The 27841-nt window shown below is 32.4% G+C and overlaps 1 protein-coding gene across 1 annotated transcript; it reads right to left on the bottom strand.

Annotated features, from left to right (window-relative positions):
- Positions 1-74: 74 nt before the first annotated feature.
- Positions 75-26520, bottom strand: wapl (cohesin release factor wings apart-like). The gene is made up of 11 exons (XM_023174302.2): positions 25967-26520; positions 24493-25916; positions 18471-18719; positions 16913-17161; positions 16625-16840; positions 16344-16566; positions 12120-12235; positions 10525-10624; positions 10280-10447; positions 1186-1376; positions 75-1126 (listed from the first exon to the last, which is right to left on the bottom strand). The coding sequence occupies exons 1-11, from the start codon at positions 26130-26132 to the stop codon at positions 971-973; spliced, it is 3258 nt and encodes a 1085-aa protein (XP_023030070.2). The 5' UTR covers positions 26133-26520; the 3' UTR covers positions 75-970.
- Between the last annotated feature and the right edge of the window lie 1321 nt (positions 26521-27841).

Below are 27841 nucleotides of genomic sequence, written 5' to 3'. Positions count from 1 at the left end.
CAGGATTGAATATTTTCCCCTCGTTTTATTATTAGTAGGTTAATTGAAAATTTCATGAAATAAAACTACTGATGATTAAAAATCGTAATTATATATATTTACATCTTTAAACAATCCTTGGAACAAATCTGTAAGTTTATTTATAATAAATAAGAAACATTACAATAAAACTAAATATAAAATTATTTACAGAAATTAACGACATGAAAACATAAATAATAAAACACCTGTGTCACAATATATTTAAACGCCATACCAAATAATATGTAGTGGGTATCTCAATCAATTATTTGCCATAAATATTCCAAAAACAAAATGAAATTATCATGTGCCAATTAATTAAAAAGATTACAAGGTGGCATATTTAGGAGACTATTTTATAGAGATATGTGATGAAATTGGCCGATACTTGATGAAAATCAGTAACATATAACATTCAAGTTACTTCAATATTTCAAAGGGGCTTTATTAACTTTTACAAAATTTGGAAAAAATTGCTCAAATGTGGAAATTTACAAATTTAAAAAATATTGCTCGAATGTTGAAATTGGAACGGTTATAGGGGATCAGTCTCTCACAAATTTAGTAATGATTTTCAGAAAAGTTCTCTGGATAGATCATTTTTTTAAAATACCTATTTTTCATATCATAATACAATTTACTGTAATGTTGCTGAAAACAGATTCGAACACAAATTGTGCAAAATTCTTTTTACATGTACATGAAAACATAAACAATTTAGAGATTTGTCTCCAAGATATTTGTAGGAAAATAATATATTGAGATGATGTTCACTGATAATATTTCAGAGAATTTCTCAAACAAAATATCTTAGTGATATAAACATAAAAAATAAAATTTAGGTATATATAGTCTCTCTTGTATAATCTACTGGATGTAGAAGACCTACCTTTTTGACTATGGTTTTCTTGAAATATTTCATTCCAGATGAAATATGATATAAAATCTTTTATGGTGTCAACCTATAGCTTAAATCCATTCCCATATTTTCATAAAAGGCAACAGGTTTCTCCGGAGACACAGCTTGGGGAGGTTTATCACATTCTTCCAAGAATTTGATAACTTTTTCTGTGGCTTTAATAGCACAAACACTAGAGGCCTCAGTCTACACAAAAATATTGATTTAGAATAGCAAACAAAATTTTGTAACAACTGACAACTCACCGATGCAGTTAAGTTCATAAAATTGAAGAATTTCTTGAGCAGCTCGACCATATCACTGAAGTTGCCGCCCTTCAGAAATTGCCTCACAAAAACTTGCCTTTCTGGATTTTCCATTATGAGAAAGCCTATTAACATAACTATGTACGAAGCCAGGAAAGTAAATTCCATATGGGTACCAGCTTTTTGCAACACTAAAAATATAAATGAAAATAAATTGCCATTTATTAGTATCGATGGTAAAAAACAATTTTCACAAACAGATATGTAGATACTACGAAGGTGTAGAGTAGTCAGAAACTTTCCTGAAAATAAGATTCACTGAATTTCGAGTTTCCTGTCGAATTTAATTAAATTTCCGGATTGAAGTCGGATTTTAATTATATTTCGAGATTGAAATTAAAATTTTATAACTTTGTTAAATCATGTACGTGTTTATGTTTCGGGTATAAAGAACCCCCCACCATTTTTATGGAAAATGGATCAAGCTGATCAAAAGTGTTCCTGGTCCCAACTCAATCCTATGGCAAGTTTTCGAGATACAGTGTGTCAAAGTTGGCAAGTGGCCATTTCTTTAGAGTAATATTGCTTTCAGGAAAACATCCTAAATAAAAATATTTTGCGCCACAAATACTGCTTGCACATGAAGCAATACTTTTAGGCTGATTTTTCATAAAAAATATTGTTTTATACAGAGCGAGTGCAGCATTATTCAAAATGAAAACCTCAATCAACCCTATGAAATGAAGATGTGACCAAAACAAGTAACGCACTGTTTGATATGCTTATTGTTTAAATATCTCAAAATTGATTAATTCAAGATTTTGTACAGGGCGAATCAAGAAGTAATAGTTTTTGTTGGATTTAACATGTATGTTTTTATCATTCCCTTTGTATATAGATTTTTTATTTATTTTATGTGATGTCTAATAATATTTTTAGTTAAATCAAGTTTGTTAGTAGAAAGAAGATGTTGATTACAGTTGTCAAATAAATAGAATTCAAATACGTCAGTAAGATTTTATTTGATAATAAAATTATATCCATCCCATATTTAAAATAGTGGCGACCGTGACATGACTGAATTATTGACGATGGATATTATGCAGAAAGAAAGAGAGCAGCTGCGAAGACATTTTCGCAATACTAGCAGCGACCTAGATGTAGCCTTGAGTACGAAGCAAATTAGTAAGGCACAAATACTATCACTCTTAAGACAATTGGAAGACAAGAGTGATCGAATATTCACTATTGATGAGAACTTCAAGGAGAAGTTATTTTCCGGAAAGTTCAACGATGCCGAAGTTCAACAAGAGTTCGACGATATGGAGTTTTACAGAGCTGAAGTAATCAAATATAAATCTGAATGCGAAATCCGATTGGCAGATAACCAAATGCGAGCAGATTGTGGAACCAGTTCACAAATTTCTTACGGTGAAAAAATCAATCGAAAATTCAGATTGCCAAAGTTAGAACTGACCAAATTCGACGGAAATGTGAAAAGCTGGATCGGGTTCTGAGGACAGTTTAAAAATATAGACCAGGATGAAGACATCGATTTAGAAGACAAGTTTCAGTATTTGGTGCAGGCAATGGAACAAGGATCACCAGCACGGGAACTTGTGGAAAGTTTTCCTCCATCCGGCGCAAACTACAAAAAAGCACTTGGTCAGTTGAAAGTACGGTTCGCTAGAGACGAATTTCTGACTGAGGTTTATGTGAGAGAGTTGCTGAACCTAGTTCTTCACCAGGTAAACAAAAATAAGTCAGGTATGTCATTATCATCTTTATACGATAGATTGGAGACTCAATTACGAGTGTTGGAGTCATTAGGTGTGACAACTGAAAAGTATGCTGCAATGCTTTTCCCATTGGTTGAATCCGCACTTCCGAGTGAGTTACTCAAGATTTGGGAAAGACATCGTAGTTTGAAGGTGAAAATACATAGTAAAAATGAAATAGATACTTTTGTTTCTGATAATTATCTCACAATGTTGTTAGATTTCTAAAGAACCGAGGTGGAATCAGAAGAAAGAATAAATTTGGCAAAAACAAGTTTTGGAATTGAAAAGGAGCAGCCGAAACATAATAGTACGTTTACTGCAAGGTGAGCCTGAACTCTATTCTGCTGCAGCATTGTATACAGTTAATACAAAAGATTCCTTCAAAGGTAAAAAACCTAACTGTATATTTTGTAATAATAGTACCCATGCAAGTCAAGATTGTTTTGCTGCACAAAAACTTTCTTTGGAAGAGAGAAAAGCAAAAGTTGTGGAAAAGAAAGGTTACTTTTCTTGTTTGAGAACCAATCATATCAGCAAAAATTGCAAAGCGTTTGTAAGATTTTTAATGTGCACACGGAAACATTTTCCAATAATGTGTTGTGATTTAGATTCAAAGAAGGTTCAACCAGATGAAAATTCCAAACAAAAATTGGAAAATGTTTTGACAAGTAATTTTTCAACTGACACACTCTTACAAACTGTCATTGTCAAAGTGACAAATAATCATAAACATAAACTTGTCAGGGCTTTGCTGGATTCCGGTTCTCAAAGATCATATGTTTCATCGAAATTTGCAAAAGATTTGAATTTTAAGCCATCAGGAAAGGAAAATATTATACAAGGTGTTTTTGGTGGTTTTCAATCATCTCCTAATCTCCATAATATATACGATATTGCAATAAGTTACATTAAAAATGAGTTCTCTTGCAAATTATCAGTATTGGAACAGAAAAAGATATGTAATTATATACCTAGATTTCGAGATTTAGCTGTTATAGACTATTTGAAGAATAAAAACATTATTTTAAGTGATATTGGTATAAATAATCCTCCACAAGAAATTGAATTGTTGCTAGGGGCAGATATTTTTGGAAATTTAATAACAGGGCATATTGAAACTTTGAATAATGGACTTGTTGCCATAGAAACGTATCTTGGATGGACTATAATGGTACAACAAGTCCATAACACAAGTAACAATCTTATTTTTTCCGGTTTTACTGATTTTTCTATTGCTGACTTGTGGGAATTAGATGTTTTGGGTATAAAAGAGCCTGCAAATACCACACCAAAAGAAATTATTGATTTTAAAACGGAAAAGTATTTTAAAGAAACGGTTTTGCAGACAGATGATGGTAGATATCAAGTAAATCTTCCTTGGAAAGAAGGTCATCCAAAACTTTCTAACAATAAAAAAATAGCTGAAGCAAGATCATTGTCTTCAACAAAAAAGTTAATCAGTTTAGGAAAATTTGAAGATTATAGTAAGGTTTTTGCAGAATGGGAATCATTAGGTATTATAGAAGAAGTTAAGGGAGATTCAATTAATATGCCAAGTCACTATTTACCTCATCGTGCCGTTATTAAAGAAAATAGTATTACTACTAAAATTAGGCCAATATTCGACGCATCAACAAAGGATAATAATGTAAATTCACTAAATACATGCTTAGAAAAAGGTCCTAATCTGTTAGAATTGATCCCTTCATTGTTGATAAAATTCAGAATAGAACTAATAGGAGTTACATCTGATATAGAAAAAGCATTTTTGCAAATTGCCGTCAATCCCAATGAAAGGGACAATTTGAGGTTTCTTTGGTGGGTAGATGAATCAAAAACCGAAAAGAAAATCTTTAGGCACTGTCGAGTGGTTTTTGGTTTGTGGCCTAGCCCTTTCTTGTTAGGTGCAACTATCAGTCATCATTTAGATAGGGCACCAATTCATTTGAAAAACACTGCTGATAAATTGAAAACATCGTTTTACGTTGACAACTGTGCCACCAGTGTCAATAATATTGAAGAATTGGACACTTTTATTAGTCAATCAGAAGAGTTAATGTCGATTGGAAAATTCAACCTCACACAATGGGTATATAATTCATCGGATAATTTTGCTGGCGACTTTTCCAATGAAAGAAACGTGTCTGTTTTAGGTATTTCATGGGATTCCAAAAGAGGTATTCTACATTGTGATTTATCCAGTCTCATTAATTTGAATATTACACCTAAAACGAAACGAGGTTTATTGTCAATAGCTCAAAAGATCTTTGATCCCATTGGTTTCACATGTCCAGTAACGTTGATTCCGAAACTGTTATTACAGTTAACATGGACACTAAAAATTGGTTGGGATGAAGAATTATCTAGTGACATAATCGATAAATTTGAAGAGTGGATGAAACAATTACATTTCCTTAATGTATGTAAAATCCCTAGATCGCTTAATAATTTAAATCATTTCATTCAGGAAAATGTTTCTATTCATGTATTTTGCGATGCCAGCAAAGTGGCATATGCATCTTGTGTATTTTTAAGAACAGAAACAGATAAGGAAGTCTTTCACGTATAGTCAGTGGGCATACTTGAAGACTGGCTATAAATCAAATCATCTAAAAGAACAATTCGTTCAGGCCAGCCTCAACACCCTACACAGTAGGTTAATGGACTGACACCTATCAGAAAACAACTACTCCCCTGGCTAATACCACGAAGGGCGTTGGATTATATCCGACAGTGAAGAATCCTGCACTGACACCTGTCGGATATAATCCAACGCCCTTCGTGGTATTAGCCAGGGGAGTAGTTGTTTGCTGATAGGTGTCAATCCATTAACCTACTGTGTAGGGTGTTGAGGCTGGCCTGAACGAATTGTTCTTTTAGATGATTAGATAAGGAAGTCGTTCTACAACTCATTCAGGCTAAATCTAGAATAGCACCAAAAAACACCACAATACCAAGACTTGAGTTATTAAGTACAGTCATTGGAGCAAGATTATGTCAATACATTAAGAGAGTGGAAGAGATGAAACACTTGAAAACATTTTATTGGAGTGATTCCATGGGAGCCCTAACATGGATAAAAACCAAAGGGTCCTGGAATACATTTGTGGGGAATCGCGTGAAAGAAATAAATTCGTGCAGTAGTATTGATGATTGGTATCATGTACCAGGGGACCTAAATCCGGCAGATATTGCATCACGAGGATGCACTGCGAATATACTGATTAAATTAAAGTGGTGGGAAGGTCCTCAGTGGTTAAAAAACAGAGTCCAGAAAATTGGCCCCATACAGAAATAATTTGTTCAACGGAGGATATGAATATTGAACAGAGAAAAACGAATTCTGTTAACTTCGCACAAAATGAAGATTTTTCCAGATATTTCGGATACTTCTCCAAATATACGAAAATTGTGAGAATGATGGGTTATATTTTGAGATTTTATAATAACTGTTCAAAGAAAAATCAACTAAGAACCTGTGAATTAACTTTCGATGAAAAGGAAATGGCAGAACTTCGTATTTTAAAACTTATACAGAGAGAAAGTTTTGGTTTGGATAAAAAGTCGATTGGAAATCTTCATTTGATGATAGACAAAAACAATATTATACGTGTACAAACTAAACTTATACTGGGTGATGATAGTAATGATTTCAAGTATCCTGTTGTTTTACCATATAAACATGATATTGTTAGAAAATTGATCGAGGAACAACATAAAATACATCTTCACTCAGGGACTCAAACACTTCTTGGAATACTTCGTGAAAGATTTTGGATACTGAAAGGAAGAAAATTTGTTAAAGAAGTGATAGAAAAATGTTCAGTGCAAACGATTCAGAAGTAAATGCATAAATACGCCTTTTGCGCCACTACTGAAAGATAGGATAAACAATGTGTTCGCTTTTGAGATAACGGGAGTAGATTTAGCTGGACCATTGTACTTGAAAGGGGGAGAGAAGTCCTGGATCGTACTGTTTACCTGTGCAGTATATCGAGCAGTGCATCTGGAACTGGTGAAATCTTTATCAACAGACGCATTTTTATCATCACTGAGGCGATTTATAGCGAGAAGAGGAAGAGTTTCAGTTATATATTCTGACAACGGAACAAATTTTATTGGAGCAAAAAACTACTTGAAGAAGATAGACTGGAATGAAGTTATGGACTACTCTACAGTTAGAAAAATCAAATGGCGTCAGAATCCTCCAACAGCCGCTTGGTGGGGCGGTTGGTGGGAACGTATGGTCAGAGTAATTAAGGAATTACTTCGTAGAAACTTAGGGAAAGCAACTTTAACTTATGAAGAATTGATGACGACTTTATGCGATTGTGAAGCCATAATTAATGCAAGGCCTTTAACTTATATTTCGGAAGAAGATAATTTAAAACCGCTCAGCCCTTCTATGTTTATTTCGGATATATCTACCAGTGAAACTCCAGATTTTGATATCATAGACAGACATCATTTAGTGAAACGTCATAGATACCTGCAAAAGATAAGAGATGGACTCCGAAGCCGATTCAGAAAGGAGTATCTAGCGGAACTCGTACAAACTGGTAAAAGGAAAATAGGTAGTTTAAAAATTGGAGATGTTGTTCTTGTCAGCAGCGACAATGTAAAGCGAATAAACTGGCCTATAGGAAAAGTATTGGAAATTTATCGTGGAAAAGATGACGTACCCAGGGTAGCGAAAATAAAAGTGAACAGTGGGAACTTATTCGACCGTTTCAGCATTTACATCCTTTAGAAGTGACGACGGAAGAGGACATTAACAATTTTCTTCAAATTGAAAAGAAAATGAATGCAGTCAAAGGTGAAACTGATGAGGACTACATAACAGAAGAGCAAGGCATCAAAGAGAAAACTAAAGAGATAGTCACAAGAAGGGGGCGAAAAGTCAGAGCTCCGCATCGTTATGGTTTCGAGTGAAATTTATAATGTAATTTTGAAATTTCTCTTTTGTTTTTTATTTTAATTTCAAAATGGGGGAGAATGTTGGATTTAAAATGTATGTTTTTATCATTCCCTTTGTATATAGATTTTTTATTTATTTTATGTGATGTCTGATAATATTTTTAGTTAAATCAAGTTTGTTAGTAGAAAGAAGATGTTGATTACAGTTGTCAAATAAATAGAATTCAAATACGTCAGTAAGACTTTATTTGATAATAAAATTATATCCATCCCATATTTAAAAGTTTTTCTGGTGACATTTTGTATATTTTTCTTCTACTTCGAGCTTTAGGGAAACTTAACCACGAACCATTAAACATACTTCTTGAACAAAATTTATTTACAGTATGAGACAAACACTAGATGATGACAAAAATTGCGAAAAGGATTGTTTTTTATAATTCATCCTTTAATCGATTTGCTGAATTTTTGGTATGATGAAGTTCAAATCAAGCTGATCAAAAGTGTCCAACCTTGAAAAATGTACAATTTTTTCTCTACAAGGTGTTGAAAGTTTACAAATAAGATTAACTCAGTTATCAACATATTCCACCCAGCTTATAGTTATATTTTTTGTTTTCAATTCTCACTTCTTCACAGAAAATTTCCTGCACTAACGCCTGTCGGATATAATCCAACACACTTCGTGGTATTAGCCAGGGGAGTAGTTGTTTTCTGATAGGCGTCAATCCATTCAACCTACTGTGTAGGTATATTCGAGACTGGCTTGAAAGTTTAAAGTTCATTTCTTTAGATTTGTTTACTGCCAGTCTTCAAGCATAGCCCACTGACTAATAAGAAAGTTTTTCCTCCTTATTCAGAGGAATCGGGCAAATTACGGATATGCGGTTGGTTAGTACCTCGTCCACTAGATGGAGTGACATTTTGTTGTTTCGCTCCAACTTAGGAAGAGGAATGAAATACTCTGAAAGAATTCCGATTTTCAATTATAGAATATAGTTGACTTTAGGTCGATGATAGCCACTATCTTGCACTGATGAGTGGCTAATGAGCCCGAAACCGGTCTGCAAGTGTGGCCGTTCCAAAATTGAAGGTCAACTCTTTCAGTTGTATTGCCAATTGTACATGTAGGAAATTTTCTGTGAAGATTCCTGCACTGACGCCTGTCGGATATAATCCAATCCCCTTCGTGGTATTAGCCAGGGGAGTAGTTGTTTTCTGATAGGCGTCAGTCCATTCAACCTACTGTGTAGTTATATTCGAGACTGGCTTGAACGTTTAAAGTTCATTTCTTTAGATTTAATTAGAGACTTGTCTGAACGAATTGCTCTTTCAGATAATTTGAGAGGCAATGAGGTTGTGATATTGGACAACTTGGATTACTATGAGAGAATTGATAATTTAATCAAGAGCTATAATAAATTACCAAGGAACTGATTGCCTAAGATGGTTTGTGAAAAACACCCTCAAGAAGTGTCGAAATTTGCATCACGATAATGCACCTGCTCACTCTTCATTGCTTGTTCATAATTTTTTGAATAACGATGAGATTGGAACCTTTGGTGTGAAAGTTGAATAACTTTTTTCGAGATCAATTGCCCTAACACCAAACTGATATTTTTGCACTCGACGCGCGTTTCGCCAACAAAGTTACCATCCTCAGTAGAAGAAAATTGATACCTAGTCTAGTCAGCCCTTATATACTAAAATTTATTACCTGAGGTTGTATACCCCGTTTAGCCCGCTTTTTAATCTTCTGTTACGAAGAGAATAATTTCTAAGAACTTGCCGATAGTTAATTACCGAGAAATTCCATATTGCACTTCAGGTATACAACCTCAGGTAATAAATTTTAGTATATAAGGACTAACCAGACTAGACTAGGTATCAATTTTCTTCTCCTGAGGATGCTAACTTTGTTGATGAAACGCGCGTCGAGTGCAAAAATATCAGTTTGGTGTTAGGGCAAATGATCTCGAAAAAAGTTATTCATAATTTTTTGGCCAAACACAACACTGTAATCATGTCTCAGACACTGTTATCACCAGATTTGGCACCCTAAGACTTTTTCCGGTTCCCAAAATTGAAGATACCCATGAAAGGACGGCGTTTTGCGACGATTGTGGAGATAACCAAATTGCTGAGAGCTCAAGGACATATAAAAAAGTACATATCAGAACTGCTTCGAGGATTGGAAAAACGCTGGCACAGGTCTGTTATATCTGAGGGGGACAAAATAGAAATTGATGAATAAATGAATATTTTTTGAGAAAAATGAAAATGCACCTTATTTTTTGAACAGACACTGTACATAACTTTAACAATTTCATGTATGAAAACATACATTTTTGGAGTACATTTGGCAACTTGTAATCCATATTTCAATACATACTTACACTTTGCAACAGTCTCTTCAATAAATTCTTCATTCGATTTAGGAGTCGGAGTATCTTCGCCATCCTTCTCACCATCTAGGATAGCATTTGTTTTACTCTCGGCTACCTTAGCACATCCCTCCCAATGATAGAATTGTGCAATTAAGGCCTCCACAGCACTCTCTTCTCCTAAAATCATCGAAAAAATACACAAATTATCACAGAATATGTTGATAAGAGTAATATTTTCTCTTTTGAAAACTTACGAGAATATATGCTTTCAAGTTTAGAGGGTGCTTTAGCTTCTGTTAAGAGTTTTTTATTGGCTTCTTGATCTTGAATGAGATTTATCAGCAACATCAGTACCTAAAAATGGGACATTACAAATAAAAACAGAAAACTCGTTAGTTATTATCAACGAATATATTCAAATTATATTATACTATTTAGTATCTAGGAACCGCCAAACTATCCACTTCTTTCAAGTCTTCGAAAAATACTACAATTTTATAGGCATATTGCATTTTTCATAATTTTATGACACCCATTCCAAAAATCTTCTTTCATGTTCTATTATGTATAATTTCTTTGTTGCATGTTTGTCATCTTCTTCAGACATAACTTGGATTGCCCATTAATCACTAATATGTGATCTAGTGTCTCACCACAGATAATGTCTCCGTTATACAATCCTATTTTGTTCAGGGGTCCTCTAACTGAACTGTGTCCAGCGAGTTGCCTATAATTTTCCTGAGATAACTGCTCACTATACAATAGCTTCCTCAAGCAAGAATGTTGAGGTTCTTCCATATGTGTTCCCATATTTATTTTCAAATCTTTACATTTCTCATTGACCTATTTCCTGATCCTGCCCCCTATAGTTGGTTCATGGTCCAATTATTAACTTGGAAGACGAAGGTGACCATTTAGGTAGGTGTAATGTAAATTTCATAGTATATTCCTGCTCACGTGACTGTACATGAATATGTTTGATGCTCCACCTATTCCAAAGTTTCTATTTTGTCTGTTCCTTGTAGCTCAGTAAATCTTTCCAGTTATTAACGTTCTCCAGTTATTACAAGATATAAATGCGGTAGATTCAGGAAAGTATACTGTTCATTCTACTTTCACTTCACTCTGCTTTCATAACTATTTATAAAATTGTTTTTTTTATCTTGAATTATTCAACATAGCTCAAATTTAAGCCCATTCAATAGTAATCTCAAATTTATGGTTAAATTATCAGTTCCCAACCCTTTGTTGTGGATTATACATACTTTCTGTTCAGCCACGACCAGATAGTCAATTGAAACCACTTGCTATCTCCACTATCTACTTCGAATATACTCGAACCTCAAAACATTTTCTCACCCTTTCAAACAGATCTAGCATACAGTTCGCTTTCCTCTAGAGTTCAAAAGAGCGGCAAAAACAACTGAGAAATTGGAAAAACGATGAGAGCTTTTTCTTTCTCTTCAGATGGTGAAACCTCAACGCAGTCAAACATCAGCATATCTGATATTGCTATTGGTACGGCTATCAATTTCTTGTTATTCAAAAACAAGTCTGCACACTTTGCCTAGTTTGTTAAAGGTGTTATTTTTCAACATGCAATTCCTGGCATGTTATAAGGTGCAATTAGATTGAGTAGAGTTTCCCATGAATATCTATTTCGAATACATTGATGAATTTAATAATAATTCATTTGATAGAAAGATCGGATGATATACACATCTCCGACACAATTTACATTGGTATTTGTATTTTTCTTCCTTCAAATTAATAATTTTTCACAGAATATTACTATTCATGTATGCATACTTTTTGAAATAATTTTTCTTTGGAAAATCAACATACTCACCAGTACTCCCAATTCAAACTTTTTCTGTTCGGGTATGTAGTTTGGTACTTGGAGTAACAAATGAAGACTTGTTTCTATTATTCCTGGCCTCGAACCAATTAACTGACTGCCGATAGCTGTAAAAATGAATAATTTCTTAAATATTTGTTTGAATTGGTTGAAAATGTTTCTTGATTAATGTTACAAGTTCGGACTTCCATTATCTAAAAGAGGTGTTAAAAGATTTGATATCTATGGAAGAACAAATTGAATGACTGCCGATAGCTGTAAAAATTAATAATTTCTTAAATATTTGTTTGAATTGGTTGAAAATGTTTCTTAGGTAAGACTGCAGTTACTTACTCAGAAGTTTGCTGAAAAAAACAACAATGTAGAAATCATTAGAGCATAAAGTATGCTGTGACAAAAAACCCCATGCAAGATGACGACATCAACACCCAACAGAAACACTGTTAGAAAAACTAACACAGATTTATCAATGAAATTGTTTTTTTTTTATATTTCATATATTATATACGTAATGTAATAGTGTAATATTTTTAAATCAAGACTGAAAAAGATCCTACTTAGTAAGTGTTGTTATTCCATAGACGATTTCTTTTTATGGTAATAATTTTTTATTTTTAAACTATATAATTGATTTTTTTTTATATATACATGTATATGTAAATTTGTATTGTTGACATGTCCTTGCCCAATGTAATGATGCAACTAAAATATTGACGTTTTTAATCATTTATGTAAGCTTTGTGCATTCAAATGATAAAATAAAGGAATATTATTATTATTATATTATATTATTATTGTAAAGTAAGCCATGTATTTTCAAAGCAATTTTGTTACACGGGGCAAGTTCGTAAATCAGACTTGTAATCTTTGAGGTTAAGAAATGACAGCCTTACAACTGAAAACAGAGAATTCAGAGCGCTATCCAGAGCAAAAATAAATATTATCCTAGTATCAACGACTGATTTTTAGTTCTGTTGAAATTGAACTTTGCAATGCATGCCACGCATTTGCCCACCTTACTTTATTGACAGTAATATCAATGAAAAAGTAACACTACAAAAAAATAAATACTACGTTTCTATGTGAAAGTTATCTTTCGTGTTTTTTGGTCGTGATCTGCAGGATTTATAGAAATAGATTTATTAGAAATAGATATCCTAATATAAATAAATATTATACAAATATATCAGTTATTAAACAAAATACAAAAAAACTAAAATATATAAGACCTATATAGTAGAATATAGTGTGTAAAACATAGCAGTAGTAAATGATGAAGAGATTAATAGAGAGAAGAATGATGAACAACTCAATTGGAATAATATCGTGCTCATAGATATTGAGATAAGGAGCGTTTGAAGAGTTGGAGGGTGTTACTTTGTTTAATTTCATTAGGAAGCTTGTTATAGCCCAAGAGTCCTCTGTGAAATATAGAATTCATTGTTCTTGCAAGGTTAGTTCGTGGGACAACCAAGTCATCTCTTCCTCTTGTATCGTATTTGTGAATATGATGGTTATATGTAATGAATTCATTGAAGTAATGTGGTGCTTTTCCAGTGAGTATTTTAAATATGAATATCATAGAAAAATATTGTAACCTATCTTTTACCGTCATCAAATTCAGAATATTAATCATAGATAATATAGGAGCATATTTATGGCATTTTAATAACAAGCGCATTCCTCTGTTTTGTAATTTTTGTAGAGTAGAGATAGAATTACCGTCTAGTAATGATATAAGAGTAGCACACTAATCAAACTGTGGCAGGATTATTGTTTTACAAACAGTCAAATTAGATAGATAAATGTTAGTTATCTACTAATCCTAGTAAAGAAAAACTTTTTTTAGAAATTTTATTACACATATACTGGAAGTGTTTTTCAAGTTCAAAGTGTTATCAAAAATGAAGCCCAGGTATTTGAATTCTTCCACAATTTCAATAGTTTCGCCGTAGATCTCAATATTAATGGAGTTGATATCAATTTAGTTATATTTATATTGTGTTGTCAATATCATAGCTTTCGTTTTAGTGGTATTCAGTTTGGGTTTGTTTATGTTCAAAAACTTTTCCACATTTTCAAGAGTCAAATTAATTTTGCGACAGCATTATGAATATCAGAGTCGCTTGTTGCAATGAGAGTATTATCTGCAAAGAGGTTGATGAATTGACAGTCACTAACAACATTTATGTCATTCAAATAGAGTATGAATAATACAGGGCCAAGTACACTCCCTTGGGGGACCCGATATCAATTGCTTTTTGGCTTGATAGGACGTTGTTTAGAATAGAATAGAATACAATAGTTTATTGGTGCTGTTTAACATAAAGTTTTACACAAGTCAAAATGAATATAAATTAAATAAATTAAAATTACAATGTATAAAACACACTTATATAATTTACACGTTAAAATCTTTTGTTATCTAAAATACAAGTACAAGTGTCAGTCCATATCAATAATGATGGTAGTGTTGAGATACTCGTCAAAATTATAAAAAGCCTTACTGTACTTAAAGTAATTTTTTAAAACTATTTTTAGTTTATTCCTCTCTAGATTTTTAATATGTACTGGTAATTTATTATAAAATTCTGGAGCATAGTATAATGTAGCATTTCTAGATTTTTGTAGCCTCAGACTCATTCTTATGTCTTATTTTTTTCTTGTATTATGGTTATGTATGCTGCTCTGAGATTTATACCAATTGAGATTGTCTTGGACATATAATATACATTCATATATATATATATATATATATATATATATATATATATATATATATATATATATATATATATATATATATATATATATATATATATATATATCTCGATGGAATGGTAAGTATTTTCAATTCTATGAATTTATCTCTAACTTCAGCACAATACTCTAAATTAGTAAGAACACGCACTGCTCTCCGCTGAAGGCCAAATACTCTGGAAGCATGAGGAGAATGTCCCCATACTAATATGACATAAGTACATACAGACTGTATAAGAGCATGGAATGCCATTAAACAGATACTCTATTTCACAACTGGTCTGAGATTTTTTAACAAATAAATGTTTTTTCCTACTTTTTTTGCTATGTGGTTAACATGGCAATCAAAATTCAGAGTGGGATCTATTATTATTATTACATCAATCGACAGTTTCCATTTATACAAGGTGAGTTGAAGAGCAGTTTCACATGAGTGTTGCGATCTAAAACCTGATTGATACCCCATCAAAAGGTTGTTGTCTTCAATATATGTGCAAATTTGGTTATAAGTGGCTAACTCTGACACCTTTTCTAAAGGAGGCAGAGTGTTTATGGGACGAAAGTTGAAGGATTCATTTGCTTTGTTAACTTTAGGCACAGGGAGTTGATCTCGAAAGTGCCCATTTAACAAGTATTGACAAAATCAAGAAGTACGTGACCTAGTACCGAGAAGATACTTTTGAGAACCTTGTTATTCATTATATTAGTGTTACACTTGTTATCTAAAACATACCTGATGTTTCGTCTACTACTGCGGTAGACAATATCAAAGACGATGTGGTAATGGTCGAAGTGATCAACGCAGAAACGCAGGTATTTGAATCTGGTTTTATATTACTATTGGAGGGCGTGGCTTGGTTTCTCTTAATTGAATTAGCTGACCGGTCGGCCGGTAGCCAGGCGGTTCGACATGGGTGCTTTATTCACTCACTCGAATTGACTGCCGTGTTGGTCAGTGGTTCAAACCCTAGTCTGAACGATCAATTTTCACTTGCTATCGTCCAACCCGTGTTAGGAATCACACGTTAAAAGGTAAGACCTCGTTAATCTTTAGCTCGCACAAGTTTCGACTTGAGGGTTGTCGTTCGTAGGGGTGCGACAGCTGGTTAACGGAAAAACAGAATTTAAACAGATTTTTTTAAACCTTGTTTGTGTATCATTGAGGACAGGTAGCCAGATTTTATTAATGTTCATTGCCTCTTCTTTTCTAATGAAATCATCCCTGTGGTTTTGAATTTCTATTGCCTCTCTATATACTCTTGGATATTAATTTTGAGTTTTATCAAGTATTTTCGAATGAGATAATGTGAGTGCCTTCTTTGTTGAGAGCATGTCAGCTGATTTGTCAGTTTGTCCGAGTCTACTCTGTCCTTTACTCAAATTGAATGTTAAAAAAGGATTCAACTGCCAACAAATCTATTCAAGATTGAGACAGAAGTTGAAAAAAATACTTACATTGCTTATTGAAGTGATGTGTAAGGTTGATAAGAACCTTCAAAGTGACCAAGAGTGCTTCTCTTATTATAGTACCTGTGGAGGTTTTATCTGTGATATCTGTTATGGGATACAGTGGAATTTCACCATCACAAAGTTTATAGAGATTTACCAAGGTGTCCAATGTGACCCCCTCATTATATTTCAAAATATAGTTTTGGTTTTCTTCATTGTTGTGAGTTACCTGAAAATTAAAAATATCAATTACGAATGTGCAACAAGAATCATATACCCAAAATTACATTTTCCAAGACTCTCAAACACCTGTCAACTTTTCTCAGTTTATCAAGAAGAGTGTCTGTCCAAGTAACTACGTAATCAGAAACTTGTCGGCAACACTCGTGGATTGTTTTCATGATATGTTCTAACCCACCAAGTTCTCTCAGTTCCTCCTTAAACCATTCACCAGCCCTTTTGGAAGTTAAACTTAGTAACGTTTCCATGGCAAGTTGACCAACCTAAAAAAAGTTCATTGTTAAATTACTGGTATTCAATTGACTTTATAAAAAAATGATCAATTCTAAACTCACAGTTATGGATTCCAGGTTGAGGTGTAGAGCATGTCCTTGACTTTGTATTTCCGCACATAACTCTCGAACTTTCTGTTTGTTTTTCTCGAGTTGTGCTGAACTCAAACCACATACATCTAATGCCTGCTGGTAACTGACATCAGATTCAAGAAGGTTCAACATTAACTCCAAGCAGTCCCTATCGAGATCCATATTTAGCCTATCCTGACTTAGCACAAACATAACTGTAGCCGTGCATAAGCCCAAACTCTGAAAATGAGGGAAATTATTATCACCGAAATTAAATGAATAAAAAACACTTTTGTCTAAATACCACTGTTAGATTTTATTTATAGGACCGATTTCGGGTTTGGCCCCGTTATCAAGTATAAAACTGAAATCTGAAATATCGTTTATATTAGACTGTTCTGCAGCATACCTGGAAAGTCTAATATAAACGATATTTCAAACTTAAGATTTCAGTTTTATACTTGATAATGGAGTCAAACCCGAAACCGGTCCTATAAATAAAATCTAACAGTGGTATTTAGACAAAAGTGTTTTTTATGCATTTCATTTAAGTGATCATGAATTAACATAAAGTAAACAAGTCATCAATCACACATATTAGAAAATATTATCTTTTCAAATGATAAAATTTGATGGTTAAACCCAAATTTTATTTTCCAGTCCAGTGCAAAGGCAGTCAATGTTGTTCTAATCTGTTGAAGTTTGTCTTTGCAATAGACCAACAGATTTGAAACCTAAGAGAAGTTAAATGACTGCGGTAGTAAAATTGACAATGGTCTCATGGGAATAGGCCGGATTTCACCCCAAGACAACTTTGTTAAATAGCTCGGTTTGAATTTTTAAATTTTTTTTCCCTTTTTGATTATTTTTATAAAGTTTTTGTTATAACTGACATTATACTATTTCAAATACCAGTTTTGAAGCACATAGTATTAATTCAATTATATTTCAGATTACACTTTTCAAATTGACGTTCTTATACATTTACATTTTATACTTATTGTTTATATTTTTATATTTGTTCAATACAGACCCTATTGAGAACACTTTCCCCTCACCAGAACAAAAATGCTGTCTCTTGATGCGTGTTTTGCTAACCAAGTTAGTGTCATCATGAGATGACTAGTTTTAAGTCATCATAATTACACATACTCATCATCTCTTGATGATGCATAAATTTCTGTATAGAATATAGTCACAAGCTAGTAAATTAACGATGTTGATCTCCTTTATCTCTTCTGTTAATTAACAATGTCGACCTCCTTTATCATTTCTGGGGCATGGACGTGGCAGGTTGAAGATCATGACAAGTGACTCATCATAAAATAGGGCTCAAATATCTACTGAAACCAATTTTGAAATTAGCAACATTTTAGTTGCCGAGCCTGATCTTAGTAATTTTTAATGACATTAATTTACCTTCTCTTCATTTCAAATATGTTTTAAGCAATGGGCGTTTTAACATTCAACAAGAAACATTGTCAACCACATTCGATTAAGCATAGAAATCAATATAGGGATGAAACTGTCTTATCATAATTACACATACCTGATCTTTGGTGGCATCATGTAATGCTTTAAAAAATTTGGCAACGGTACCATGTGCCCTCACGTGCATTCTGAATGCTGGAACCATACACTTGGAAGCCAGTGTTATTGCAGATAAACACCTGGTGCTGATAGGATTACTACTTTGCAAAGCATCAAGAATATATTCAACATCGTCATTAAATTCTTGAAATTCTCCAATTTCTTGAATTTGATGTGCTTTTTTGACATTCCTCACAACAGTATAATACTAAAAAATACAAGAAATAATATGAGATTACATTTCGCCTGGTACATCTTATTCTGATACCAGGTGTTTTCTTCTAATGGTATATTCAAATCTATACGACTTGTATAATGATATTTGACTACAACAATGTCACAATAATCAGATATGATATTCTATATAGGATGTCCTAATATGTTGGTATTTCCAAAAAAAGAAAAGAAATTGAATTAAAAAAGTCAATCAAGCTAAATTAATATTCTGAGTAACATGGCAACCCCGAGAATTTAGTAATAAAAGATAAAAATTCTTTGATCATCTGGGGTACAAATATGTTATGAAACTTCAAAAATCTTTTTATCAATCATCAAAATGGTTTTGTCAAATCAAGTTTGGTTTTGTCAAATCAAGTTACACAGAGTTAATAGCATTGTGGATATGTGAATCCTTTATCACTTTTGATAGTGTTGGTGTGAATAAGAGCAAAGAAATAATTTAGGTGTATCAAAAATTCTTATAATAGAACTGAACAGTACGATTCCTCACAGAGTACTGTAAACTCTTCTGAACTATTATCATTCTGAAAGTCATTAAATTTTGAGCAATCTCTTCTTGTATAAATTATGGAAGTGATACAGAGTGAAAAGTTTAGTACTTGCTTGATTGTCAGGGTCAGATTCACAATAATATGTCACATGCATATGCAATAGAAACATTGTATTTGTTACTAGTATTCAGCATTCCAATATATATCTTTATTTGGAGATGGAAATGTAATATTCAAAAATTTAGGGATTTACAAAATTTCTGATACGGTTGATTCTTTTATGATTTCAATTCGTCTGCAAAACCCTTCCTCACACAATCTGCACTAGAATACTAACAAAGTTCAACATTCTCTTAACGTTGTTAGTTTATTCAATGTTAATCTTCAGAAAACAGTTTTAGTAGTTGATTTACTGACAAGATTCAACAGATTAAATATAAAAATATTCACTGTAAGCCTTCAACACGCTTCCTAGGAATATAAAACATTATCGGGAAAATAAAAGAGGATTACAATTGATTTAATAAAATAATTATTTAAAGAATCTTTCAGTAAAATATTTAAATCCAGTAGGTATAATGAATTTTAACCAACTTTACTTTTGATTTGAAACATTTCTAAAGGGTTTGATTTTCTTGTGAAACTGTTATGGTGTTCACAAATATCTGAATGTTTATATTTATAATTTGTCAAATGGATAACAATACGTATTTTTGTTTCAAACAATGAATCATGGTCCTGTCAATTTTTGGGTTTGTATAATTTGTTTGTTCTATGAATGACAATTTGTAAATATATTTCATTGTTTTATTTCATAATGATCTAAATATTCCAAGGTCGATTTTGCAGCAACATAACGGTAAACATATTCTGTAAATATTGTAAAAAAAAGGAGTGAAAAAAGTATTGTAACATGTAACGCAGTATTTCATAAAAGTTGTACTGCAAGAATTATTTGCTTGGGGAACTCTGAAAAGAAGTTGCAACAGTTATCAATGAGGATACACTACAAAAAATAAACTTTTGTCTATTTTCCACGATATTTCTTTATTGTTGACTAGTTTCAGCTATTGTAATAGCTATATGTAATAGCCGACTAGTCAACAATAAAGAAATATCATGGAAAATAGACAAAAGTGTGCTTTTTGTAGTGTATACTCAGTGAACATGAATTTCCACAAAATAAACAAGTCGTCAATCAAAGAAGTTATCAATGAGATGGATTAATTCTCAATAAAGAAAAACCTGTTTTTATCAACTTCAATTTGAGAAAAACCATACCCGTAGATTTCTCTTTTTGTAATAACTTAAATGTTGACACCCATCTTGAATATATTTGCTCAAAATTCTTCGAATAAAGTCATGTCTGTATGAAAAAAAGTTAGTAAACGTAAACTTTGCTTTGGCATACAATCATGTCCTATCTGTTCAACATTAACTATGATGAAAGTTATAATATTTTCGAAGGAAAACACTTATTAAAGGCCAGAGGTTCATATATTCTGAAATACGAAATTTTGTAAAAGTTCATATGGAAAAGTTAACAGTTTACCAACATGAATATGAAACAAGAGTTAATAGGCTAGAAATTCCAAAATTTAAAACATCAACACAAAAAAATGTACTCATTACAATTTCATTACCCTGTTTAACGCACTTTCTGGCTGTATCCAGAGAATCAGCTATTACTCCATGTGTTCAAATATGAAATAAGGACTTTTTATTAAAAAATAATTTTTACTCATATTATGGACGTGTTCTATAATCCAAAAAATGGTTTGAAATATTTTATATGTTCCTTTTAGAGTCAAAAGGTTTTATTTATATAACGTAATGTAGATGCAATAATATAGATGTATTTTAATAAATTGATAGATGTAGCCTACATTACGTTGTAGGACATCATCATGAAAAATGAGAAACAAATCTTTCTATGTTTTTATACCACTTTTATTTATAACTAAGGTTACTGCAGTTTCGTCCTACAAGGACATTTACTAACTAATACAATAAACTTGTATCAGTTGTAGGACGTCTTTGTAGGACGAAACTACAAGTACAAATACAATTGGTACAATATCCACTTCATTCTTAGTTCTGTTTGATATAACTAGAATTTTTGATAGTGAGTTTTTCATTAAATTTAAAATTCGATTTTTTTTTCTTTGTTTTGTTTCTTATTTTCTTCTTTTGGAAGCATAATGTTTATTGATATTAACAGAAAATCTGACAGAAAAAGTATGCTTCAGTAATCAAACAGATGAGGTTAGATTACTTCAACTGAGAATTCTTCATCAATATTGGTGAAAATATCAATTCTTCTGATACTGTTGGGAGTAACCCTGGTGTCTTCAACCACCCTGTCGGTCAAATTATAGGTTAACATAACATTTTTACAAACTTGACTTTGTTGTCACTTTGATTAAATGTAATCTGAGTTTTAATCCCGACACATGTCCATTTAGACAAGTATTTACTCCCTACCCTAAGCGTGATCTGTATGTGCTGATTATAAATGTTTTTTGCGATAATATTTCAAATCCAGCAAACTCAGCAGTTTGTTCTGTGCAAAAATGAGACAAGTCTATACTTTTCAATTTCAGATTCAAGTCATCTCTCTGTGTCCTCAAAAATGAAATGATGTGAGGCTAAAATTTGGAATTATAACACTTTTTAAATATGTTTCATCAACCCACGTCTCAGTGATCAGGATAAGATCGATATCAGTTTCTGACAAGAAATGCTCTAACTCACCGAACTTATTACTAAAGCCCTGAATGTTAATATAGAACATTTTATAAACTTCTTTCGAATTTATGTTCATAGTCATTCTATTTGAATTGGGCTTTGATGCTTTATAAGTTGTTTCTAAGGGCCCATCATTGGGGTTTCTTATGATAGTAGTGGGTATAAAAAACAGTTGCTTTCTTTTTCCCTACAAGTAATGTAATTGATTTCTTGTAGCTCACATGCTAAAGGTTTAGGTTGGATTTTTAAATTCTCATAGGCGATTCCCATTTCTTGCTGTGAAACAACTTTTACCGAGTTTTTTATGAAGTTTCAGATGGCTCTACACAGAAACGATTTTCCTTTTTTTGATAAAGTGGAACAAATTCTGAGTTAATTTGATTTCCTCAGATAGTAAAATTGCATTCAAAGATACAAGAGCTATGATTATTGGTCTAATGCAGTTTTTTTCAGCTGTAGGTTGCCTTGGTATATTTAATATTTAATATATTTAATATTTAATATAATCATATTATACAAAAGCACTGTAACAATAGGATTCTCAAAATCAATATACAATTTTTATACAATTTATACAATTGAAAATGATAACAATACAACAAATATGATAAATATGATATGATATATATACACACACACATATACATATATATATATATATATATATATATATATATATATATATATATATATATATATATACACACACATATATACATACATATATATATACCATACATTTTTACTAGGAAATATACTATACATTTTATAGTTCAGCAAGTTAATCGAGGATTTGGTTAGCTATACTAATTTCTGATTACATTACTGAGTTTGGCACCTAAGTGATTGAACACTTGTATTGTGCAACTCTATTATATAGCGGATTTCAAATAAGTCTTGTAACAAAATGGCTTAGGAATAATATTAAAACATAATGAAAACTTCATAAGCGTATGTCAGCAAATAAGTGTAAATGTTGCATTAATTTATTTATTCAGTATTTTTAGAAAGGTGTAATAATTATGAAAAATATATTTTTTTGATAGAACACTGAATTTCTTGAAATTTTTTTTTTCTTTTATACTGGATGGAAGAAGGTTGAATGCTTTAGGTAAAGTATATATTAAACATCTATGAACAATATTTTTGTTGCAGTTGGGAATTCTTAAGTGATGGTTTGTAGTACTTCTGGTTGTATAGTTATGTGAAGGATGGTTCTGATATTGCTTGTATTTGTAGGCATATATACATAGGCTATGAAAATATAGAGATCTTATGTCACCAACGTCTTCATTATTAAGTAGTGTTGTCTGATAACGTTTTGTTTTCCTATATATTATTTTTAATATATAATTTTGGATGACATTTAGTTTTTGTAGAGCATTTTTGTACATTCCTCCCCATACTAGAATACCATAACGAAAGAGTGATTCGGCCAGTGATTTGTAAATTAATAAAAGGAGATTTTTAGAGAGGATATCTCGTAGTTGATAAAATTTATATATAAGCTTCCTCACTTTATTTGTTAGATAGTCAATATGGTTACTCCATTTTAAGTTTTAATCTATTATAAAAATATAATTTATTGATTCCCGTAATATCATATCTGTAGGGTTCCGTCATAATTATAAAATGTGTGTGCATTAAGTCTAATATAGATTTCCTTATATGAATCTTGAGAAGTTTGGAATTGAGTAAAAACTTAGAAGATTTTTTGTTTGTATTGTTTATCATTGTATTGTCAAACATGTTACATACATAATTGAAAAACCTTTAAATTAGGATGTCACTGGACTATTATTTCCATTTGAAATTTTTGACATGATGATTGTTAGCAAAGAGCTGACAAAGAATTGAATTCTACGTAGGGAAATGATTCTCCCTGAAAACCAAAGTTGATGGGTTTCACACATTTTTTATAGTCTCAAAATCATCCTGACTTATTTAAGGTAGCTTATTTTAACTGGAATGAATTGTATGAATTTCTCCATAAATTTATAAACATAAAAAGGACTCTGGCAAGTTACCAGAACAATTTTAATTTTATTGTTCAATTCAAATATCAATAGAACAGTAATTGCGTCATCCACAAATAATATCAACAAATCATTTATATTCAAATTTGAAATAGAATTTATTCAATTGAAAAAAAGGAGTTGGCAAATATGAATTGAAATTATCTTCTAGGTAAATAATGTGCAAATATGTAAAAAATGAATTCCAAATACCAATTTATTTAAATTTTTCAATTGATATGTTATGATTTATAACATAAGAAGCTTTAGTGATAAAAGCCTGCATTTTAGTAACTTTGAGATTTTGTCAAGAAAATTATCTAAAGACAGTAAACTATATTTTGATTGATTGATACACAGTATTACTATACTAGACCTCGGAAAGTCATCACAAAGAAATATATAAGAAATTTATTTTTTTCTGAATATTGCAATAGCCTTTCTTGTAATTGATCCTACTATAAACTAATAAATCCAAAGTGCTTACCCCTTTATCAGACTTGCTACATTTAACACTTGTTATTTCTTGCTCATCAACTTCATTTGTTACTCTTTCTAAAGGATCATCTTTGAAAACAAATCCGTCATCATTCGTATTTGGGGATTTATTTATCGAGGTATCACCCTCCTCATTAGCTTTACTCGGTTCCTTGGCATCATCCTTATTATCATCAGTCCATTTATGCTTGTATAAAGCTCTACGTTTCTTACTTCCACTGTCATCAACTAGTGTTCGACTTTTGAAAATGCTTCCCTTTTTCTTAGAGATGACCAGTTTTACAGGAGGGGCTTGCTCAGGAGGCTTTTCTAATATTTTATCCATAATTTCATCTTTATGTTCCGATATTTGGTTTACAGTGTAACTTGGATCGGGAAGTATCTGTTTCACTTCTAACTCGAGAGTTGTGCTATTGGAATCAGTGTCTGTGGACCACTCTTCATCTATTGTGGGGTTTCGAGGAAGTTCTGTTTCTCTTTCAGGTTCCACTTGCGGACTGGGCATGCTAGGCTCTTCTACTTCATTTTCCTCATCTGCCTGCTCTTCTATTCCCTCTTCCTCTTCAGGAACTGGATCTTCTGGAATGGTTTCAGATGGTGCTGGAATCGGCTCAATCTCCATGTCCACTTCCTTCTCTTCACTTTCCTCCTGTTTACTTTCAATCTTCATTTCCTCTTTCACCTCTTCTTTTGGTATTTCCTCACTAGATTGTTCCTTGGAAATGATATTTTCACTAATTTCTAAATTTGGTTCCACAATATTCTCATCTTTGGGAGAACTCGGCCTCAATAAGTTATCGTACATTGCCTTCCGCTCTAACTCATATTTCTCAGCAGGAATATATTGTGGCGATAAATTACTTTCTTCTCTTGGGCTAGTAAATAATGAAAATTCTGCAGGCGTATCTGCAGTAGCTGGTGAGCTACTTGGATCCTGCTGCATACTACGCCTGGCTGATCTCGTGATTCTACAATTTGACGGCCTAGAAGTATCTCTTAAAGCTCTGGGGGAGGTTGTATTTGAGGTCGAAGGTGTGCTAGAAGGTGTAGGTGTACTTTCAGATTCATCAGAATCATTTAACAACTGTGATTTTCCTCTACATATTCTTAATACTATTGGTGGTTTTGGAGGTTCATTATTCTTACTCTTATTTACATTTGAACTTAGAACAGTCTTCTCTGAAGTGGTGCTTTTGGACGAGAAAAACTTACGAGGTGAAGAGGCTCTTGTAGTCCTATCACTGGGCTCATAAGTTATCTTGGATTTTTTAGGAGGTGTATAACTTGGGGGAGACCTGGAATATGATGGACTCAAATCAGGTGGGTCAGTGTTTCGGCTTTTGAAAAATTTTTTTGGTTTTGGAGCTGCATCAGTCACAGGAGCTGAAGAATCATTTTCAGAACGGGACAAACCTGAAATGGAATGTTCAGAACACATATACTTCACTGTAAAATCCACTAACCGTTCAAAGTACGAATGGACGTAAATGAGGTTATTCCCCATTTCCCTACAGTTGCTGCAGATCGAGCAGCTGAAGGTCTGTTGCTATTTTCCTTGAATAAACTATCAAAATGGAAACTAGGGTGAGATCCACCACCTCGGCGATATTTCCCATAACCTCGGGACATTTTCAAGTGTGCACTGAAATTTTAGGGTCTACTGTAGTTGAATTATAGTTGACAAAAGCCATGTTAGACACTGGTTTTCGGATAAAGGTACTTCATGAACAGCACATGGCGCATTTCTTCATTGAGAAAATATTCATATTCTGTAATTGTTTCTGGTAAAAATTGATTCAAACATCGCCATTTTTTAAAGACCACCAGTTCAATGAAATTTTCTTTAGGTTTTTTTCCGCAAACGCATCAATTGCTGAAAATTGCCAAGCAATATTTACTATTTTTATTTTATATTCCTGAAATATAATTTGTTTTCTAGCACAATTCAATTTCTCATTTGTCAAAGACAGTTTCACACATAAACACGCCAGTAAAAGTAAATAACTCCTACGAGTTTGCTACGATCTACGAATGTCAAGAGCAGGTGTGTTCGTTTAATACAAATCTGAGCTTTACTTGGCGCGTTTCGCTCGCTCGGCAAGCGTTCGATAATGCGGATCTGTCATCTCACTTACATCTGCAGTGGTTTCGGTATTTCCAAGAGCGACAAAAAAATGTAATCGGTTAGCTCTTCGGCATTCCATTCACAAAGGCGGTGATGTTTACATTTGGCAACGATTCTTGTTACATCTATCAGCATGTGTACAAATTTGGATTCAAATATATATTTCAATATTAAATTTTACAAAAAGGATTTGAAGCTTTATATCTTCTATTAATTATCTGCGAGCGCTTTCGACAGTTGGTAGTACTGTCATATATATATATATATATATATATATATATATATATATATATATATATATATATATATATATATATATATATATGAAATCTAGAAAGGTTAATGCAGTCAAGCTGCTGGAAAATAATTCCATGAAAATCAAAAAATAAATAGATAAGTACCCTTTGATCATTCCCATATTGATTTCAATTTAAGAGCCACCGGTATACAGCTGTTTCAGCCTATTGGGCATCGTCAGTACCGGGCAGGCGGTCCTCGATTGAAGACAAAATGAGAAAAAACCAAGAAAGTACTTGATAAAAATAGCTGCGTAAACGCAAGCGAAACATAAATGGAACCACCTATTGGTGTGACACCCAAGTCAACTTGCCAAGTTTTTATGTCAGTGTTGGTGGTTTGACCAATCAACCGACAACTGCGGTAGCAGAAATTTGGGAAGCTAACCTGAAATGCCATCGGAAAACGAATCCACATGTTTCTAGAAACATGGAAATCAAGTATTTCGGCATAATTATTGATAATACTTTCAAAGTGGAACAATCATGTTAATTATCTGACAAAAAAGTGAGGAAGCTAATATATAAATTTTATCAGCTACGAAAGTTTCTATCGAAAAATATACTCATATTAATTTACAAATCTCTAGTTGAATCACTTTTTCGTTATGATATTCTGGTGTGGGAAGCAGTGTATAAGAGTTCTTTGCAAAAAGTGAACATAATACAGAACAATATTCTGAAAATAATCTTGAAGGAAAAAAAATCATATCACACTGATCTTATATATTAAGGAAGATCTTAGAAATATTCGAACATTATACTTTCATAGTTTGTGTATGTATGCAATCAAAAATAAAATATTTCATATAATTATGTTTCTACAGTTTATATTACTAAAACATCAATAGATACACTGCCACTAAATTGTTTCCTTACTCTCTGTACACAACTGTAATTTTATATTAATTAGTATT

This window comes from Leptinotarsa decemlineata, unplaced genomic scaffold (genome assembly GCF_025532065.1).
Source record: "Leptinotarsa decemlineata unplaced genomic scaffold, Ldec_3_MD MMD2_tig00003335_RagTag_RagTag, whole genome shotgun sequence".
Lineage (NCBI taxonomy): Eukaryota > Metazoa > Arthropoda > Insecta > Coleoptera > Chrysomelidae > Leptinotarsa > Leptinotarsa decemlineata.
This window is presented reverse-complemented; position numbering and strand designations above follow the sequence as displayed.